At 46.7% G+C, this 21420-nt stretch overlaps 1 protein-coding gene across 7 annotated transcripts in view; it reads right to left on the reverse strand.

The window, feature by feature from the left end:
• Positions 1 to 527: 527 nt before the first annotated feature.
• The window catches only part of ppp4r4 (protein phosphatase 4, regulatory subunit 4), a 24021-nt gene continuing 3128 nt past the window's right edge, over positions 528 to 21420 (reverse strand). For 3 of the 7 annotated variants that reach the window (XM_035995005.1, XM_035995004.1, XM_031314979.2), the window contains 22 exons: positions 20625 to 20772; positions 20259 to 20332; positions 19576 to 19682; positions 17676 to 17783; positions 17474 to 17595; positions 17019 to 17141; positions 16284 to 16444; positions 15892 to 16011; positions 15542 to 15619; positions 15122 to 15205; positions 13562 to 13735; positions 12794 to 12899; positions 11290 to 11437; positions 10533 to 10677; positions 10106 to 10144; positions 8843 to 8914; positions 8701 to 8764; positions 7633 to 7707; positions 6202 to 6292; positions 5688 to 5749; positions 4026 to 4581; positions 528 to 790 (listed from right to left, as the gene is read on the reverse strand). In XM_035995005.1, the coding sequence (XP_035850898.1) occupies positions 745 to 790; positions 4026 to 4581; positions 5688 to 5749; positions 6202 to 6292; positions 7633 to 7707; positions 8701 to 8764; positions 8843 to 8914; positions 10106 to 10144; positions 10533 to 10677; positions 11290 to 11437; positions 12794 to 12899; positions 13562 to 13735; positions 15122 to 15205; positions 15542 to 15619; positions 15892 to 16011; positions 16284 to 16444; positions 17019 to 17141; positions 17474 to 17595; positions 17676 to 17783; positions 19576 to 19682; positions 20259 to 20332; positions 20625 to 20772 (2703 nt within the window). In that variant the 3' untranslated portion in view covers positions 528 to 744. The remainder of the gene's footprint in view (positions 791 to 4025; positions 4582 to 5687; positions 5750 to 6201; positions 6293 to 7632; positions 7708 to 8700; positions 8765 to 8842; positions 8915 to 10105; positions 10145 to 10532; positions 10678 to 11289; positions 11438 to 12793; positions 12900 to 13561; positions 13736 to 15121; positions 15206 to 15541; positions 15620 to 15891; positions 16012 to 16283; positions 16445 to 17018; positions 17142 to 17473; positions 17596 to 17675; positions 17784 to 19575; positions 19683 to 20258; positions 20333 to 20624; positions 20773 to 21420) is intronic. The other 4 variants (XM_035995007.1, XM_035995006.1, XM_031314998.2 and 1 more) reach the window with 4 other exon arrangements.

The following is a 21420-nucleotide window of genomic DNA, read 5'->3' on the forward strand; positions in this document are numbered from 1 at the left end:
GACCTTTTTCAATGTAAAAAACGCTGTTTTGTGAAAACTCACAATACCAGCAGAGAATAGCAGCGTTTTTTGATGAATAAAACGGTGTTAAAAGCAGTGTTTTTAAACGTAAATCATGTTTAAAATGTAGCTGTTTGATGGCACTCTGGGCTTTCCATACTGAGATTAGTTTGCTACTGAAAACTCGTGTGTGCACGGAGATTGTTTCTGTCTCAAAACGCAGCTTAAAAATGAAAACGTAGCCGTGTAAATGTCTCTGAGTCAGAGACACTGATGTAAATGTTGTTCTCTGACAGACAGTTATTAACTAATTATTGGCTCATTAGTAAACGTTAGCATCATTAGCTATTGTAGCAGGTGTGCTGTATATAAACTATGTAGTAAATGTACTAATATTTAAACATAACTGTGTGTAAAACATTAAACATACAATGTGAACTTCTGTGCCTGTCATCTCTCTGACACATGATGTCATCAAACATCACAGTGACATCACAATACAGATTAAAATCAAAAACACACCGACAGTTTGTTTGGGTGGAGTTTACTGAACCAATCAGGTGACATTATGAGATCATGTGATTACACAGCGCTCAGAAAGCAAAAGAGAAGTCGGACTCGTCTGTCTGAAGGGAGAGATGATGTCCTGTTGCATTCTGGGTAATGTTCTGAAGTCCATTGACTTGAGAACCCTGAATGCTGATTGGCTGATCGCCGGGCAGAGGTATGACGACATCATCGTCTTCAGTCTCGCCCCGACTGGACGCTGAACGAGTTTGACTTCCTGTTTCTGTAGAACGAAAAGAAAACGGCACAGAAATCATTTAAATCACTGAAGCCGAGTCAAAAAAACCCAAAATATTTAGAAGAGGTAGATTTAAAAAATATGAAAAACCCACTCTCCAAAAGATGTAAAAATCACCGTTCAGGGGTTTCTATCCGTATAGAATAGAACCCTAATTTCATGGCATGACCAGATATTTTATAAATATTTTAAATAACACAAAACAACTAAATGGTGGTAATACATCTGATTTCATACAGGCCTACTGCTTTAGTAAAATAAATATGATTTCAGGGCTCTGCCTCTCCCCTGAGACCTTTGTCGACCCATATGCAGGACGCAAAGAAACGAATATTACTGTTGCACTAGTCTGGACATGTTACCGTGCCAACGTTGTCATAAAGGTTTCCTAAATGCCATGTATATACATTTGCTGTCAGCTTACTAATTGATTGGGCGTTTTGTGTAGATTTGGACTTTTATACGTTTTATTCCACTTTGTTTAAACGGCGAGGAGGATCTCCTGATCACTGGGGATTACTTTTATTTGTGTCATTGGATTACGGCAAAATACGGATCTTTTTTCTCATCGTGTCTTAACGTTTGATGGTGGGACTGTTCTTGGTTTCTGCGTTTGGAGATCATCTCAACAGACTGGAGGTCCAACTCTGATTGGTCACCGTTACATTTTAGTTGAATTTAAGTGTCGGGGCATCACGCCACCGTCTGTCTGTTGCGTTCAGACAGCTGTGCTGTGATTGGATTTCATAAAGGGCGAATTGTTAAATTGTTACAATGTAATTTAAAATCTGCTTTAAAAATAAACATATATGTTTGTTTTGTCCATATGTGCTGGTGCTGTTCCCCAAGTGGTAGCCAGCTCTCAGCTGCTACAATGAGGTTTTGTTTTTTTTGCCCCCCCCCTGGCTCGAATGTCAAACTCTGCTCATGCACTAAAGTTAGGGTAGATGTTGGTGATCTAGACCAGGGATCTCCAACAGGGGGTCCATGACCCCTAGGGGGGTCCTCAGAGTCAATGCATGGCGGCCTCTAAATTATTGTTGTTTTGTAATTTTTAAAAAAAAATTAAAAAGTCCTAAAATTAATCCAACATATTATTATTATTATTATTATTATTATTATTATCAAATATGAACCCCCACTGATGATAGGCTTACTGGCCTATAGGTAAGGTAGTCCCTAACGCCATCCCCAGATACAGTGTAAGGATTCACAGTGCTACGTGTATGTGTAACATTAAAACATGATTTATAAATTTATGTTAAAAATGATTAGGCTATTTTAATAGCTTAGTATTCTATGCAAAAAGATATGTATAAAGGTTTTAGGTGGCCCCACAGGTTATTGTAGGCCCAATTTAATTAATATGCAACTTCATTTTATACAATATACTGTATGTAGAAGGGGGTCCCTGCTCCGTCTCTCTTTCAGTTAAGGGGTCCTTGGCTTGAAAAACGTTGAGGACCCCTGGTCTAGACCGTATATACAGTCTAGTAACACTGGCTCTCTCTAGTGGTACGCAGATGGAATCTCTGATATATTTCAATACATTAATTTAAAAACAACATAGAAATACTACAACATTTTCAATAATAATACTTTAACTATGATCAGTTAAAAGGAATTTAAAAAAAAGTTTGTTAAAGTATTATTATACAGTATATTATATTTTTGTTTAGATACCAGCTACACAGTGAATATTATAATTAATATTATGAACGCGCAAACATCCATGATTAGTTACGAGCTGTGATGCAAGATAGTAAGCAGAGGTAAACAGGAACGATTGAGAAGAGAAGTGTGGATGCGGGGAGGAGAATATTTCCAGCGGACGAGGGTAAGAGTTAGGGTTACTCTCGCTTCACCAGACCTTCCTCCACAGCTCTGCAGAGGAGGGTTTGTCTAGTCCACACAGCATTCCTGGATGGGAGGACAACGTGCTCTGGTTTATTGGCATTTCTTTAAACCAATCACAATCATCGTGGGCGGGGCTAAGCTCCGGACGGAGCCACGGTGCCTCTGCTAAATAGTCTCAGGAAGGAACTTGTTTTGGTGGAACATGTGGACGTTCAAAAGTAGTTTTAGTCGTGCAACAGAAAACTCAGATTGGACAGATAGTCTAGCTAGCTGTCTGGATTTACCCTGCAGAGATCTGAGGAGCAGTTAACCATAGTCCTCACAAATCCACCGGAGGTTAGAATCCCAACACAGAGACAGAGGAAGGAGACGCACATCCAGCGGCACCGGAGCTATCCTGGAAGTGGAACGTCATGGATATAGACTAGGGTAAGGATTAGGGTTAGTCGCTACTGAAGCAGCGGCAGTTAAGTCCACACAGAAGACCAAAACCAAACGGTGCAAAACAAAGGAAGATATGACCCAAGTTACCTCAAAGTTGGATTAAGTTGGAGTGGGACGGAGGAAGTAATGTTACAGCTTGGCTGTTGACAATAAATATTGTTTTTAAGAATAAACCTGCCTCCTGTGTGAGCTGTCCGTAGCTGAACACTAATGCTACTCTATTTTATGGTGGGCCATAACGGTGGTACTTAGAGAGCCTAATGTTTGGGTAAGTAAGTGTAAAAAGTTTGAGAAACAAAAATGTACAGGATTGCTCCGGTGCCGCTTCCACTTCCTTTGTGTTGGCGTTCTCAACTCCGGGTGATTCGGGGAAACATCCTCCGAGCTAGAACCGACAATCAAATTATATATTTATCTTTTTTTTGAGTAATATTCTCATCACACACTCAACAGCCATTTTAATTCCAGAGATCGCCTCCCTACATGCACATGTTCCACCAAAACAAGTTCCTTCCTGAGACTATTTAGCAGAGGCACCGTGGCTCCGTCCGGAGCTTAGCCCCGCCCAAGATGACTGTGATTGGTTTAAAGAAATGCCAACAAACCAGAGCAGGTTTTTCTCCCATCCAGGGATGCTGTGTGGACTAGACAGACCTTCCTCCGCAGTGCTGTGGAGGAAGGTCTGGACATGGGAGATGTCCACACTTGAAATGTGCCTTTGTGAATGCTTTCATAGCTGTGGCAAAGTGTAAAAAGTGTAAAATCGAGATCATTAGCTCATAAATAATACTGTTATTAACATTTAGAAGTAAGGGTACTCATTCGGACAAAAATCCGAAGTGCTGGTACTCAGTACGGCTGAGATCTGGCCCATTTCAAAAACTGGTTCTACCACCGGAACATTTCAGCAAAAACTCACATTGACAGCTTTCTGGACTGGCTGTCCTTCACCGTGCAGCCTCGCTCCATCGTTTTACTGCGCTGGTCCAAAGTTCTGGGGTCTCTCTGGTCCAAAGTACTCGGCCTGTGGTCTCTCTGGTCCAACGTACTTGTTCTGGGGTCTCTCTGGTCCAAAGAACTGGGCCTGTGGTCTCTCTGGTCCAACGTACTTGTTCTGGGGTCTCTCTGGTCCAAAGAACTGGGCCTGTGGTCTCTCTGGTCCAACGTACTGGTTCTGTGGTCTCTCTGGTCCAAAGAACTGGGCCTGTGGTCTCTCTGGTCCAAAGAACTGGGCCTGTGGTCTCTCTGGTCAATGGGACTAGGTCTATGGTCCATGCTACCTGTTCGCTGCTCCATCAGATTGTTCCTGTGGTCCATGTTACTGGTTCTATGATCTCTCTGATCCAGGGTACTTGTTCTGTGGTCCAGGGTACTGGCCCTGTCCAGGAGGCTAGTGGTGTTGCTACGGATCAGAACTGGCATGGAGGAGGGGGACTGGGTCACCAGAGAGAAGTGGGCGGTCCTTAAGGAGTCATCTATAAAACAAGTGAAGTGTGAGTACAGACAGTGTGTTAAATATAGGGTCTGGTTTCATGGCGGCTCATTGAGAATACGATCTCATATTGGACTAAAATAGTTCACCGAAACGTGTTTCTGAAAACATTTGAAGAGAGAAATAGGCCGTGCAGCTGCTGAATCTGTCTTCATTTCAGATCAACAAAGGTCAGTTTAAAAGATTTTACTCAGATTTTGAGAGACTCTAGTCACGCTCATCCTGCTCTCCGTTTCCTGGTTAGCGCTCCACAAATCAGATGGCTCATTGAGTCTGACTGCCGGCAGTGCCCGCCCCCCCGATTATACATGTCAAATCAGCCAAAATAAACAACCCAGTCTCACGGCAGTTCGTGTAAATGTCACGTTATTTTTAATTTATTGATACGTGTTCACGGGGACGTTTTTTACGTGGTGGCCAGCACGAAATACCCTACGGGGAAAGGATGCCCCATATGCTGGGAGGCGGCCGCTGGGGACGGCCACTGGGGACGCACGACAATAACGGGATGGCAGAGGTTGGGTTTAGGAAAAACACTACAGGGAAAGGGCGCCTCACACGCCGGGAGACAGCCGCTGGGGAAGCGTGACAATAACGGGAAACAAAACGCCACACGCGGGACGCGATCCCCACTCGCCCGGGTGAAAGTCCTGTGTAGTTTGACCCATCCACCCCCCCGACCAGCCTCTCTACGCGGATTTTCGGCTCTTTATACTACTCCCTACCATTTTCGTGCTGGCCACCACGTAAAAAACTAGAAAAACGTCCCCGTGAACACATATCAATAGATTAAAAATAACATGACATTTACACGACCTGCCGTGAGACCGGGCTGAAATAAAGGCCGACGGCCCCTCGGACGGACGACAGCACGGAACACACCGAACAGACTCGAGTCACCGACCTCGCCAGACTGTCAGGCGGCCGATAATCGGCTCGTGTGTCTCGGGCTTAATACGACCCACAGGAGCGTTTCATAAATGAGTGCCCCTAGTGGTGGCAGGGAATACGTCCTCATAGAACAACCACCTATGGGGGAGTTTTCAGAGGATGTCAGTCTCTAAATAGCTGTATGTAAGGAGGAGGTACCTTTGCTTGATAACATGGAGGACTTCCCAGGTCCAGACATACTGCTCAGCTCTTTCACTTTCCTGAAACAGAGCCACAAAACAGGAGATTAAGAACTCTTGAGCCAAGCTGTAATCTTGGCTGCCATTGTTGTTAATTTCTCCCCAATTTCGGGTCGCATTACTGCTGAAACGGTTGGGTAGTATTTGGATTGGAAGCATTTAATGGTGATTTTTCACTGTACAAAGTCCTGCTCCGTTGCAGACAGACTGAATCTGACTGATGTTAAAGTAACTAATAACTAATGTAACTTTTCCCTCTTCGGTCCCCCTACTACTTCTCATTGACAACCTGTAGGGGGACCGAAGAGGGAAAAGTTACATAGTGTTGCTTTAAAGCAGCCATGAGCAGGATGAGAAAATACTGTGTTTTTCAACATTTAAGCATGTAATGTTGCAAGTATGAACCTGGAAACAGTATATAATAGGTCTCCTTTAAATGGTAGTTAAAGGTAAGGAAGGCTGGCGGTTCTTACAGAGGTCTGTCTGAGTTGGCAGCTTTGGACGTCGTCGGCTGACTGCTGAGAGATCTACTCCGGGACAGTTTAGCCTTCCTCATCTCTCTACCTGTAAGAAGATCATCATCATCATCAACATCCTGGTATGCCTCGATGTTGTGAGACGAAGATACTCAGTTTCAGTGTAGTAAGAAGCAGAGACAGGGACTAGAGTCGCAACACAGAGACTTGAGACTTGGACTCTAGCTCAGAAACTTGGACTCTAACTCAGAGACTTGGACTCTAACTCAGAGACTTGGACTCTAGCTCAGAGACTTGGACTCTAGCTCAGAGACCTGGACTCTAGCTCAGAGACCTGGACTCTAGCTCAGAGACTTGGACTCTAACTCAGAGACTTGGACTCTAACTCAGAGACCTGGACTCTAGCTCAGAGACCTGGACTCTAGCTCAGAGACTTGGACTCTAACTCAGAGACTTGGACTCTAACTCAGAGACTTGGACTCTAGCTCAGAAACTTGGACTCTAGCTCAGAGACCTGGACTCTAGCTCAGAAACTTGGACTCTAACTCAGAGACTTGGAATCTAGCTCAGAGATTTGGCCTCTAACTCAGAGACTTGGACTCTAGCTCAGAGACCTGGACTCTAGCTCAGAGACCTGGACTCTAGCTCAGAGACCTGGACTCTAGCTCAGAGACTTGGACTCTAACTCAGAGACTTGGACTCTAACTCAGAGACTTGGACTCTAGCTCAGAAACTTGGACTCTAGCTCAGAGACCTGGACTCTAGCTCAGAAACTTGGACTCTAACTCAGAGACTTGGAATCTAGCTCAGAGATTTGGCCTCTAACTCAGAGACTTGGACTCTAGCTCAGAGACCTGGACTCTAGCTCAGAGACCTGGACTCTAGCTCAGAGACTTGAGATGGTAGGTAGAGTACGTAGTCAAGAGAAGACAACACTTTGTCATTTAATATATTCTTAAAGCAAAAATATTGAATACAGCCTTTGATAAAAGGTACGTTAAAAAATGAAAAAGGCCTCCAACAAGACAGAAGATAAGAAAGTTGTGTTTACAGTTCACCAGTAACATTTTCTTAATGTCCACATCATGATGTGGTTCAGTCTGCACAATGAAATTAAGTATGGTATTTTAACTGCAGCACTGCACAATTATGCAACTCTCTGGCACTTTAATTTCTCATTTTATTGCTAAGAATTATGCACTTTGGATACTATTTTATTTTTATTGCTTGTTGTTTGTCAGAACTTCGTGTTGTCTTCTGTATGTGTCGGATACTGTTTTGTCCGTACTGACGGTAGTTCAAATTGTTTTCTTTTGAGGAGACGTGTAAGACCACGCCATACCAGACTTGTGGGATAGTAAAGTTTACTTTGACTTTGAGGTCTACAAACACAATTGCAGCTTTTCATCCCTCCTGCTTTGGTCTTACCGGAGGACAAGGTGGCTCCGGCCGAGGACACAGACATGGATTTGGTTGCAGATAGACTGGTCTTACTGTCTCTTCCTGTCAAACAAACACACTGATTAATAAACTCTGACCAGTAATACAACTTTTCCTTCACTAACATTCAGACAAACCCCACACACAGCAAAAATTGTTGGGTCTTTGTAAATTCTAGAGTGTGGTCTAGACCTACTCTATCTGTAAAGTCTCTTGAGTTAACTCTTGTTATGAATTGATACTATAAATAAATTGAATTGAATTGAAATACTCCTGAACTTTGAAGTAGAGCCCTGTGTAGGACTCTTTTCTTCATCCCGCTCCCACCGAATTTCTGACCATTACCACCCGCACCCGCAAAGCTCTGAGAAAGATGCATTGATTTTGTGTCTTCTCCCGTCCCGCATGAGAAAACACGTCATTTAATAGGTTATTAATAATAATAACTTTGCTTTGTCAAAAACTTTGCACCATCACACGGCACATAAAAATAGACTGCTTTGCACAAAATATGAAATGAAACGCGCCAGCTTTGATAGCGCTGGGAAGCGCTCTTTGTTTAACTTTCACCATTGAAGCACCATTTATTGACTCCATCCTGTCGCTAGGCTACATCCTGATCCTGCAGTGTTTTTTTTAGTTGCCCGTTCTGGCCCACAGCAAAGTTCAAACCGGCCACTCCCGCGGGACCCAGCGGGACCCAATCCCAATGCAGCCCTCTACTTTGAAGCCAAATGTAAAGCTGTGTGCAAAAAGGGTCAACAGCGCTTGTATTGTTTAAGGAAACTCGTACTTTTATTCATCGAACCATAAAGTGTATAAAATGTTTTATTCAGTCAGTCCCGTTCTTTTCATTTACGCATCTTCAAACGGGAAGAATTCCTTAAACCAAATACTTAAATGATCCTGTCAGCTGATTGGAGAGCCACAGCTTTCCCCAGCACAGTTACAGATTTTCATTTCATTTCAATTTTTTTCATAGTTGCTGCAAAACAAATCTACCTACAGTAACACATACAGTAACCTAAACCTTCACTCGTTTCATGTAAACCTTACGTTTTCTCTCAGTGTGTTTCTCAGAGTTGAGTTTCCCTTCAGTCTGCTGGCGCTCCAGCTGCTCCTGACGACAGAGGACACGTCGTTAAAACTAAACAGAAAGTGATTCAGACTGAAGATGATCCGCCAGCGTCAGACTCACCATCTCCAGCAGCAGAGTCTCCTCCTTCTCCTTCTTCTGGTCCAGTAAATCTCTCTCCTGCCTCTTGTGAAACTGCCGAGACACAAAACACCCAGCGGAGGAACACAGAGGTTATACGGTAAACCGTTTTCACTCCCAACTGGTAAAATACTGACGCAAAAGACAGCAGTAGAGAGTAGTATGAAGAGAGACAGCAGTAGAGAGTAGTATGGAGAGTAGTATGTAGAGAGACAACGGTAGAGAGTAGTATGGAGAGTAGTATGTAGAGAGACAACAGTAGAGAGTAGTATGTAGAGAGACAACAGTAGAGAGTAGTATGTAGAGAGACAACAGTAGAGAGTAATATGTAGAGAGACAGCAGTAGAGAGTAGTACGTACAGAGACGACAATCGAGAGTAGTACGTAGAGAGACAACAGTAGAGAGTAGTACGTAGAGAGACGACAGTAGAGAGTAGTATGTAGAGAGACAACAGTAGAGAGTAATATGTAGAGAGACAGCAGTAGAGAGTAGTACGTAGAGAGACGACAGTAGAGAGTAGTATGTAGAGAGACAACAGTAGAGAGTAATATGTAGAGAGACAGCAGTAGAGAGTAGTATGTAGAGAGACGACAGTAGAGAGTAGTACGTAGAGAGACAACAGTAGAGAGTAGTACGTAGAGAGACGACAGTAGAGAGTAGTATGTAGAGAGACAACAGTAGAGAGTAATATGTAGAGAGACAGCAGTAGAGAGTAGTACGTAGAGAGACGACAGTAGAGAGTAATATGTAGAGAGACGACAGTAGAGAGTAGTATGTAGAGAGACGACAGTAGAGAGTAATATGTAGAGAGACAGCAGTAGAGAGTAGTATGTAGAGAGACGACAGTAGAGAGTAATATGTAGAGAGACAACGGTAGAGAGTAGTATGTAGAGAGACAACGGTAGAGAGTAATATGTAGAGAGACAACAGTAGAGAGTAGTATGTAGAGAGACAACGGTAGAGAGTAGTATGTAGAGAGACAATGGTAGAGAGTAGTATGTAGAGAGACAACAATAGAGAGTAATATGTAGAGAGACGACAGTAGAGAGTAGTATGTAGAGAGACGACAGTAGAGAGTAGTATGTAGAGAGACGACAGTAGAGAGTAGTATGTAGAGAGACGACAGTAGAGAGTAGTATGTAGAGAGACGACAGTAGAGAGTAATATGTAGAGAGACAACGGTAGAGAGTAGTATGAAGCTGAGATTAACTGATTAATCCTTAATGAAAATAAAATGTTATTACAGGCTCTGCGATGTCCAGTTTGTCCAGTTCCAACACGGTCTGAAAAACATTATGAACACAGAACACAACTGGATTATTCTTACAGGGTCACCAACAGAGTCTTCTGACAGAGGTTCTAGACCGGTCTCTGGAGACTAGAGAGGTTCTGGTCTCTGGAGACTACAGAGGTTCTGGTCTCTGGAGACTACAGAGGTTCTGGTCTCAGTCAGCCTCAGCCTCAGTGTATTATATTAATATAATACAGCCTCAGTGTGATTATATTAATATAATACAGCCTCAGTGTGATTATATTAATATAATACAGCCTCAGTGTGATTATATTAATATAATACAGTCTCAGTGTGATTATATTAATATAATACAGCCTCAGTGTGATTATATTAATATAATACAGTCTCAGTGTGGTAATATTAATATAAATTCTTACCTTGCGGATGGCGGCCACCACGTCTTTGTCTTTCTCTCTGCAGAGGAGTTTCTGGACGCAGAAGTCGAGTTTCTGCAGCAGCTGTTTGTCGGCTGGCAAGCGAAGCGACGAACGCAGTCTGGGCAACATCTGGCACAGCTTGTACCTGACAGACAGACAGGTAGACAGACAGACAGGCAGACAGACAGAGAGAGAAAGAGAGACAGACAGAGAGAGACAGACAGGCAGACAGACAGAGAGAGAGAGAGAGAGACAGACAGACAGACAGACAGAGACAGACAGACAGAGAGAGAGAGAGAGACAGGTAGACAGACAGACAGGCAGACAGACAGAGAGAGAAAGAGACAGACAGACAGAGAGAGAGACAGACAGACAGACAGGCAGTCAGACAGACAGACAGAGAGAGAGACAGAGAGACAGAGACAGAGACAGAGAGACAGACAGACAGACAGACAGACAGAGAGAGAGAGAGACAGACAGACAGAGAGAGAGACAGAGAGAGAGAGAGACAGACAGAGACAGAGAGAGAGCGAGAGAGAGAAAGACAGACAGAGAGAAAGAGAGAGACAGACAGACAGACAGGTAGACAGACAGGTGTCTTACATGTGAAGTCACAGACTTTAACTTCCTCGCCGTACAGATCGCAGACAAAGCCACAGGTGTAGATTTGGGAGGGGATGCATGGGATATATATATATATATCCCCAGAACCCCCCGGTTATAATGCCCCCTCCCCATGTTGCCGTTGGACAGTTACCTGACGTTGGCGACGGGATCGTGGACCAGCTCCAGCGCTGGGACCAGGAAGTGTTTGTTGAAGTATTTTCTGGAGAAAATGTCAGTGGCTGTTTCACAGACGTCGAGGAACCTGAGCCGGTTCCAGTAGCTCCGCCCCTGAGCCAGATCTGAAACAGGAGACGACCGCCAACGTTGTGTTGGACAGCCAGCGGAGGGTCACTTTGGTTTTCTTCCGTTTGGACCCTATTGTTCATGCTTTTGTGTCTAAGTGGCTGATGGGAATCTCTGAAATTGGTCCAGTATTAAAGTGGCCATATTATGCTCCTTTTCAGGTTCATAATTGTATTTTGAGGTATTCCTTTCACACGCTGTCAGGTTTCTGTTTTAGCTACAGAGTGAGCCCTCTCACTGCTGTAACATCTTTGTTGGCAGTCGCACATGCTCAGTAGCTAGGTAAGATCACATGCTCAGTAGCTAGGTAAGATCACATGCTCAGTAGCTAGGTAAGACCACATGCTCAGTAGCTAGGTAAGATCACATGATCAGTAGCTAGGTAAGACCACATGCTCAGTAGCTAGGTAAGGACTACATGAGCTAGCTAGCTGTTTCTCCAACTTCAGTAGAACTTCAGACTTCTTCTAAACGAGGGCGTACTTCCAACTTTGTGTGAAATACCTGCAGAACAGGGACATGGAAGTAGTTCTTTTGTAGATTATGGTGAACTAGTGTGTGTTGTAGCAGTGTTTAACCATTGAGAACGAGCTAGCATGCTAACGGTTAGCCCCCTAGCCCCCTCGTCTCAGCTAGTGACGTAGAAAGCCGTGCAGATTTTGACCAGCTCACCCAGAGACTGAAGGCAGGACACATTCAGAAACCGTATCTCACTCTAAACACCATGGATGGTTTATCAAAGTTTGTATGAAGCACCAGAGACACAAAATAACTCCCCAAATCCCAGAAAAAGTGATTTTTTCATAATATGGGCACTTTAAAGCCTGGTTGACACCAGACCCACTCTCAGTTGTAACTGATTGTGGGTCTGGGGAAGCTTCATTCACAGCCCATTTCCCAACGGACGCCGCTCAAATGCATCTGGGCGCAATTGGATAGCCCTTCAACCAATCAGAGCGATGAAGGAGATGACACTTCAACGTCGCTGCGCTATCGTCATGTAAAGACCGCCTCAATGGTTGTGATTGGTGTAGAGCCTGCCTCAATGGTTGTGATTGGTGTAGAGCCCGCCTCAACGGTTGTAATTGGTGTAGAGCCTGCCTCAATGGTTGTGATTGGTGCCTCGATTTGGAGAAATTGGAAATGGGTTTAAATGGGCTCTTGGCCAGACTGACTTGCAGAGCAAATCTCAAATTTGCCTGAAGTTCGTCAGGGTTTTCCCAGGCTACCAGTATTAACTACGATCACTGCAGTCATTAGTCAGCAACAAGCTACAATGTAAGTTATTTGGCACTTAGAATACTAATAATAATCCGAGCCTGTCAGTGGCAGAAGCAGCAGAGCGTTCTGACCTTGGATCAGCCGCTCCATCATCTCCTGGCGCTGCTCCTGTTTGCGGTTGTAACGCAGAAATGTGCAGAACGTCCGGGCCGCCTCCTTCTGGACCGGCAACACCTTCTGTAACAACGCCAACACCCAGGAGGAAAGTTACCTGTTAGTTAGTCTGTTCCCTTCGTTAACTCGCTGTGTTGTGTCGTGTGCAGGGCCTGACATGTAGTGGGACGCATTTATATTTAATAGTGATTATTTTTAACACTTGACCGCATGCCAGAATTTAGAATTTTTCCATTGGTGGGTAAAATGTTCAATCTATCTGCCATGTTGGCGGGTAGCAAATGTTCAGTATATATATATATATATATATATATATATATATAGCACTTAAATGTGTATTCTTAACAAGTTCAAAAATGATGCTCGGGCATTTCCTGTATTTCATCTTTATGAGGCAAAAAGAAACTGGCTGGTGAAGAGCATGTGTGGCGTGTGTGTGTGGTTAGACGGTAAAGTTCATGCCCTGGTCGTGTGTGTGTGGTTAGACGGTAAAGTTCAGGCCCTGGTCGTGTGTGTGTGGTTAGACGGTAAAGTTCAGGCCCTGGTCATGTGTGTGTGGTTAGACGGTAAAGTTCAGGCCCTGGTCGTGTGTGTGTGGTTAGATGGTAAAGTTCAGGCCCTGGTCATGTGTGTGTGGTTAGACGGTAAAGTTCAGGCCCTGGTCATGTGTGTGTGGTTAGACGGTAAAGTTCAGGCCCTGGTTGTGTGTGTGGTGCAGAGCTGACGTTGGTAGTGAGGATGTTGAAGATCCGGGGGGAGAAGTTCTGGTGCAGAGTTTCTCCCGGCAGCAGCCGGCTCAGACAGCTGTAGCGCTGCAGCAGCTTCTCATGCAGCCGCCAGCGCAGAGACACTCCCACAGTCTGCTCGGCTAACAGCAGCGCCGCCAGCAGCTCCGGGAACTGGACCAGAATCACCGCAGAACCACCGCAGAACCATGGCAGGATGTGGAGGAACCAGAGGACACAAGAGAACCAAGATTAGACAGGCAACAGACTGGCTCTCTGCTGCCATTGTCATCAGAATATCAAACTGCCGGCTCTCTGGAGCTCTGGGCCGATGGTTCCTGGAGACGGTGTTGGCGCCCTGGGAACCATTTGTCTGACACCGTTAGCCGAATGTTATCGTTTAGCAGCGTGGCCGCTCACATACTTATAGTATATAGTATACAGTTATAGTATATAGTTATGGTTATAGTTAGTGTTATACAATAGTAATAGTTATGTTTCTTGCTGTGGACGGCCCTGTGGTGCTCTTTGGTGCCCTGTGGTGCTCTTTGGTGCCCTGTGGTACCCTGTGGACAGCCCTGTGGACGGCCCTGTGGTGCCCTGTGGACGGCCCTGTGGACAGCCCTGTGGTGCCCTGTGGACGGCCCTGTGGTGCCCTGTGGTGCTCTTTGGTGCCCTGTGGTGCCCTGTGGACGGCCCTGTGGTGCCCTGTGGTGCCCTGTGGTGCCCTGTGGACGGCCCTGTGGTGCCCTGTGGTGCTCTTTGGTGCCCTGTGGTGCCCTGTGGTGCCCTGTGGACGGCCCTGTATATAGTATATACATATATATATATATATATATATATATATATATATATACATATATATATATATATATATATAGTATATAGTATACAGTTATAGTATATAGTTATGGTTATAGTTAGTGTTATACAATAGTAATAGTTATGTTTCTTGCTGTGGACGGCCCTGTGGTGCTCTTTGGTGCCCTGTGGTGCTCTTTGGTGCCCTGTGGTGCCCTGTGGACAGCCCTGTGGACGGCCCTGTGGTGCCCTGTGGACGGCCCTGTGGTGCCCTGTGGACGGCCCTGTGGACAGCCCTGTGGTGCCCTGTGGTGCCCTGTGGACGGCCCTGTGGTGCCCTGTGGTGCTCTTTGGTGCCCTGTGGTGCCCTGTGGACAGCCCTGTGGTGCCCTGTGGACGACCCTGTGGTGCCCTGTGGACGGCCCTGTGGTGCCCTGTGGACGGCCCTGTGGTGCCCTGTGGACGACCCTGTGGTGCCCTGTGGACGGCCCTGTGGTGCCCTGTGGACGGCCCTGCGGTGCCCTGTGGTGCCCTGTGGACGGCCCTGTGGTGCCCTGTGGTGCCCTGTGGACGGCCCTGTGGACAGCCCTGTGGTGCCCTGTGGACGGCCCTGTGGACGGCCCTGTGGTGCCCTGTGGACGGCCCTGTGGTGCCCTGTGGACAGCCCTGTGGTGCCCTGTGGTGCCCTGTGGACGGCCCTGTGGACGGCCCTGTGGACGGCCCTGTGGTGCCCTGTGGTGCTGAAGGTTAGTTTGTCACCTTGTTGTCCAGCGCCAGGTTCTCTCCTCTGGACAGAACTGCCTCCAGAGTCTCTTCCAGGTGATTCATCAGAGCGTCCAACACCTCAACAACAACAACAACAACAACAACAAGGTCTGTAACGGTACGTTAAACAAAACAAGAACTTACAAATGTTCTGAAGAAAATGTATGTGTGCGGGTCTGTCTGTTAAATGTTTGGCACATTGTGTGGTGTTAATCTGTATGTGCTGGCAGTATGAAGCTGGCACACCATTAAATAAAGTCTTAACAAATCCAAAACCTATACATAAAAAGACAGCTAGAAGTTATCTACAAATCATTCCAGAAACAGAAACCAGACCCAGTAAACTACAAGAACCACATGTAAACACCACTGAGACTAGAATGCAGCAGCGTGCATCCTGATTGGCTGACGTACCTCCAGAGCGTCGTCCTGCAGCAGAGACAGCAGCTCTTTGTGGACCAGCTGGACGTTTTGTCCCAGCAGCTTCACCACCTGACAGGAAGGGGAGGGACCAATCAGGAAGTCAGCTTAAACACAACCCTGCACCAGAGCAGGGTGAATGAGAGGGGGGAAACACCAGAGCAGGGGGAATGAGAGGGGGAAACACCAGAGCAGGGGGAATGAGAGGAGGAAACACCAGAGCAGGGGGAATGAGAGGAGGAAACACCAGAGCAGGGGGAATGAGAGGGGGAAACACCAGAGCAGGGGGAATGAGAGGAGGAAACACCAGAGCAGGGGGAATGAGAGGAGGAAGGTGACCTGACCTGGTGGAAACCAGCTGCAGCACTCCGGCGAACGCTGACCTCCGGGTCACTGCAAAGACTAGAGAATGACGGGTAGAGCTCAGACAGGAAGTGAGCTGAGTCTGCAAACACCACCATGGCCTGGAGAGAGAGACAGACAGAGAAAGAGAGAGACAGAGAGAGAGAGAGAGAGAGAGAGAGAAAGAGAGAGAGAGAGACAGAGAGAGAGAGAGAGAGAGAAAGAGAGAGAGAGAGACAGAGAGAGAGAGAGGGAGAGACAGAGAGAGAGAGAGAGAGAGAGAGAGACAGAGAGAGAGACAGAGACAGAGACAGACAGAGAGAGAGAGAGAGCTGGAAGTGACATCAACCAAGTGATGATTAAAGTTTAATCTGAACTCTGAGTGTTTGTGTACCGGGAGGTTGTAGCAGCAGTTGCAGCGGATCAGCATGGCCTCGTTGTGGATCAGCATGGCCTCGTTGCTGTCAGTCTGGTTTCCTTCCGTCTGCAGACCGGTGACACACAGAACCTTAAACCTCTGCAGCAACCGGCCCTTCTGCTCCTCGGACAGGGAGCCTGAAACACAGAGTCCAGATCAGACGCCTGAAACACAGAGTCCAGATCAGACGCCTGAAACACAGAGTCCAGATCAGACCGGGAGCCTGAAACACAGAGTCCAGATCAGACCGGGAGCCTGAAACACAGAGTCCAGATCAGACGCCTGAAACACAGAGTCCAGATCAGACCGGGAGCCTGAAACACAGAGTCCAGATCAGACCGGGAGGTTTTATAAAGAATATGTTAGATCATTTCCTCTCTAACTGGGACGTTAGAGTCGCTGTGTGGAGACACTAACCGTGCCACCTTCTCGCTGTGTGGTTACACTAACCGTGCCATCTTCTCACTGTGTGGTTACACTAACCGTGCCACCTTCTCACTGTGTGGAGACACTAACCGTGCCACCTTCTCACTGTGTGGTTACACTAACCGTGCCACCTTCTTGCTGTGTGGTTACACTAACCGTGCCACCTTCTTGCTGTGTGGTGACACTAACCGTGCCACTCTGATTTAGTTTCAGTAGAATTTGCCACCACAGATTCTAATCTCGTCTCTACTGTTTCTATTGTGTGACATTAGTGCTGAGTCTCACCTGCCAGTCCGCTGCACAGCTTCCCAAACTGGAACGACAGAGACGCCACGACGGCTTCGTCCGCCTGCGACGACACCTCGCACGCCGCCATCACCATGGGAACCACGATGTGGAGTCTGTCATCTGAGAGCGAGGAGAAAGCTGGAAGTCCATGATCTGTTTCTGTTTCTGTTCATTTATCTTCACAGTCGAAAGCCCAATTCAGACCAAATGAGACGAAAACCCGTTAGGGTTAGGAAGTCCAGAGAGTGGTTTCTATGCAGATTATACACTGTCTGGTCTTATTGGTGGAAACAGCTTTCAGAACGCTGCAGACCGGAGACGTGCAAGGAGACTAAAGTTTAAACTCGTCTTAACACAAATCTTTGCTCTGAACTGGCATTTAGTAAACAGCGTTAAGGAAACAGTGTTTAGGAAACAGCGTTGCTGGGCGACAGGCTTGCCGGGCGACTTACCGCTGTCCATCATCTCTAGCAGGTTGATGACGGTGTCGAAGGCGGCGAGCCGGACGCTGCTCTCCTCGTCTCCGGCCAGCTCCACCAGTTCAGGAAGCAGCTCCGTCCGGGTGTCGTCCACCCTAAAGGGACAGAGACACACAAACTGTTACGGTTAGTGTGTCTCTGTCGGGGTGTTTGCTTTGTGTTTGGTGAAGTTTACCCGCTGGCTCTGGCGATGCTCTCCAGCTGACGGCACATGCAGGCTCGGACCTCCAAGTCCTCATCCTGACATAAAGACCGAGCCAATGGCAGCAGCTCCTTCTTCACTCTGACACACAGGAAACACAGCTGTTAGTGTCAGACCAGGTCAACATGTCAACAACACACCTGTTGGCACTGTTGTAGTACTAGAACACCATCCGAAGGTCTCAGTCTCGTCTTGGATAAAGAGGACTGCAGGGATACCACTAAATTGCCTGTGCAGTACTGTGATTGGATGTAAAACGTCCTGCTTCAAATGCAACCAATAACTTTTTTAATTTCTAATTTGAAATTTGTTACTGTTAATCACTTCTCCCAGACCCTTTAACACGCACTCCCAACAAAGTAAATGCAGGAAACAGGAGAAGAAGCTCTACCTGTCTGTTCTTGGTCTTGACTCAGTCTCAACCCCTCAGAGTCTCGTTCTCAACCCCTCAAAGTCTCGGTCTCAACCCCTCAAAGTCTCGGTCTCAACCCCTCAAAGTCTCGGTGTCAACCCCTCAAAGTCTCGGTCTCAACCCCTCAAAGTCTCGGTGTCAACCCCCCAAAGTCTCGGTCTCAACCCCTCAAAGTCTCGGTGTCAACCCCTCAAAGTCTCGTTCTGAACCCCTCAAAGTCTCGGTGTCAACACCTCAAAGTCTCATTTTGAACCCCTCAAAGTCTCGGTCTCAACCCCTCAAAGTCTCGGTCTCAACCCCTCAAAGTCTCGTTCTCAACCCCTCAAAGTCTCGGTGTCAACTCCTCAAAGTCTCGGTCTTGACTCGGTCTCAACCCCTCAAAGTCTCAGTCTCAACCCCTCAAAGTCTTGGTCTTGACTCGGTCTCAACCCCTCAAAGTCTCGGTCTCAACCCCTCAAAGTCTCGTTCTCAACCCCTCAAAGTCTCGGTGTCAACCCCTCAAAGTCTCGGTCTCAACCCCTCAAAGTCTCGGTCTCAACCCCTCAAAGTCTTGGTCTTGACTCAGTCTCAACCCCTCAAAGTCTTGGTCTCAACCCCTCAAAGTCTTGGTCTCAACCCCTCAAAGTCTCGGTCTCAACCCCTCAAAGTCTCGTTTTGAACCCCTCAAAGTCTCGGTCTCAACCCCTCAAAGTCTCGGTCTTGACTCGGTCTCAACCCCTCAAAGTCTCGGTCTCAACCCCTCAAAGTCTCGGTCTCAACCCCTCAAAATATCGGTCTCAACCCCTCAAAATCTCGTTCTGAACCCCTCAAAGTCTCGGTCTCAACCCCTCAAAGTCTCGTTCTGAACCCTTCAAAGTCTCGGTCTGAACCCCTCAAAGTCTCAGTCTCAACCCCTCAAAGTCTCGGCCTCGATAGACTCTGGTCTTGGTGTTGACTTGGTCTCGGTTTAGGTGATCTTGACTACTACTGCCTATTAGTGTCAACAACACACCTGTTATTTAGTTGGGTTGAATCGTACTAGAGTTTTGTTTTATTTTTTATTTAATATTTGACAACTAATAATAATAATAATAATAATAATAATAATTCATTACATTTGTATAGCTTTACCATAGACACTCAAAGTGCTTCAGGGTGGGGGGGCATGGGTAGCACCCACCTGGCCGATGCACGGCAGCCTCACGACGCTCACCACACATCAGCTAATCCATTCATCTCTGCAGCTCTACTGTAGTACCCCTGTATGACAGCTAGCTTAGCATAGCATAAAGAATGGTGCAGTATGACAGCTAGCTTAGCATAGCATAAAGAATGGTGCAGTATGACAGCTAGCTTAGCTTAGCATAAAGAATGGTGCAGTATGACAGCTAGCTTAGCATAGCATAAGGAATGGTGCAGTATGACAGCTAGCTTAGCTTAGCATAAAGAATGGTGCGGTATGTACTCGGTGTTGTAGCTCACATGTGGGAGTCGAACTTGCAGGCGACTTTCCCCAAAATCCGGCAGCTGGCCAGACGAGCCTGAAGAGAGTGAGACAGCTGGGACTGGTAGAGGAGAGGGTTCAGCACCTGCAGACAGACAGGCAGACAGACAGACAGACAGACAGACAGACAGACAGGCAGACAGGCAGAGAGACAGACAGACAGACAGACAGACAGGCAGGCAGGCAGACAGACAGAGAGACAGGCAGACAGGCAGACGGACGGACGGACGGACGGACAGACAGACAGACAGACAGACAGATAGACAGACAGACAAATAATCAGAAGTGCCAGATGGAATCTGATTTGTTTACAGATTTCAGGAGTGATCCGAAAGGAAATCTGCAGAATTCAGACTGTGTAAAAATCCCAGGAATCCCACTACTTCCTGTTTAAAGATCCCAGGAATCCCACTACTTCCTGTTTAAAGATCCCAGGAATCCCACTACTTCCTGTTTAAAGATCCCAGGAATCCCACTACTTCCTGTTTAAATATCCCAGGAATCCCACTACTTCCTGTTTAAATATCCCAGGAATCCCACTACTTCCTGTTTAAAGATCCCAGTAATCCCACTACTTCCTGTTTAAAAATCCCAGGAATCTCACTACTTCCTGTTTAAAGATCCCAGTAATCCCACTATTCCTGTGTAAAGATCCCAGTACCTCCTGTTTGATGGTCTCTTTGGGCAGGGCGCTGATGGCCCACAGCAGAGTCTCCAACCAGGCGCTGCTCACCACTGTCAGAGACACACACACACACACACACACACACACAGACACACACACACACACACACACGCGCGGTAAATGTCAGCGTGTGACTGGTACTAGACCATTTTACCTGACTATTGAACCTTACCTGAAACTATTACATTTATATTTGCAAGTTAAAGTCAGACAGTTTCTCTGCGTCTCAAGTTATAGATGTGTGAAGTATTTTTCAGTTCTTTTGATTTGTATGAAACTTTATTGAGACATTACCTGTGTCTCGGGGTTACCTGTGTCTCGGGGTTAGGGTTAGGGGGTTACCTGTGTCTCGGTGGTTGAGGTGCAGCAGGACGGTCTTCAGGATAGAGAAGGTGTGCGTGTGGATCAGGATGATGTCATCCTGCAGGATGGTGAGGAACGAGGCGGCTGCCGCCAGCTGGATGTCTGCTCCGGCTCCATTCAGGACTTCCTGAGTGGTCAGACAGCACAGGTTACCTGGATGACACAGGTTACCTGAATGACAGGTTACCTGTTACCTGGATGACACACCTGTTAGCACAGGTTACCTGGATGACGGGTTACCTGGATGACACACCTGTTACCTGGATGACAGGTTACCTGGGTGACAGGTTACCTGGATGACACACCTGTTACCTGGATGACAGGTTACCTGGGTGACAGGTTACCTGGGTGACAGGTTACCTGGATGACAGGTTACCTGGATGACAGGTTACCTGGGTGACAGGTTACTTGAGTGACAGGTTACCTACTCTCAACCCCTCAAAGTCTTGTTCTCAACCCCTCAAAGTCTCGGTGTCAACCCCTCAAAGTCTCGGTCTCAACCCCTCAAAGTCTCGGTCTCAATCCCTCAAAGTCTCGGTCTCAACCCCTCAAAGTCTCGGTCTCAACCCCTCAAAGTCTCGTTTTGAACCCCTCAAAGTCTCGGTCTTGACTCGGTCTCAACCCCTCAAAGTCTCGGTCTCAACCCCTCAAAATATCGGTCTCAACGGGTTACCTGGATGACACACCTGTTACCTGGATGACAGGTTACCTGGGTGACAGGTTACCTGGATGACACACCTGTTACCTGGATGACAGGTTACCTGGGTGACAGGTT

Source organism: Sander lucioperca, chromosome 19 (genome assembly GCF_008315115.2).
Source record: "Sander lucioperca isolate FBNREF2018 chromosome 19, SLUC_FBN_1.2, whole genome shotgun sequence".
NCBI classification, from domain to species: Eukaryota; Metazoa; Chordata; class Actinopteri; order Perciformes; family Percidae; genus Sander; species Sander lucioperca.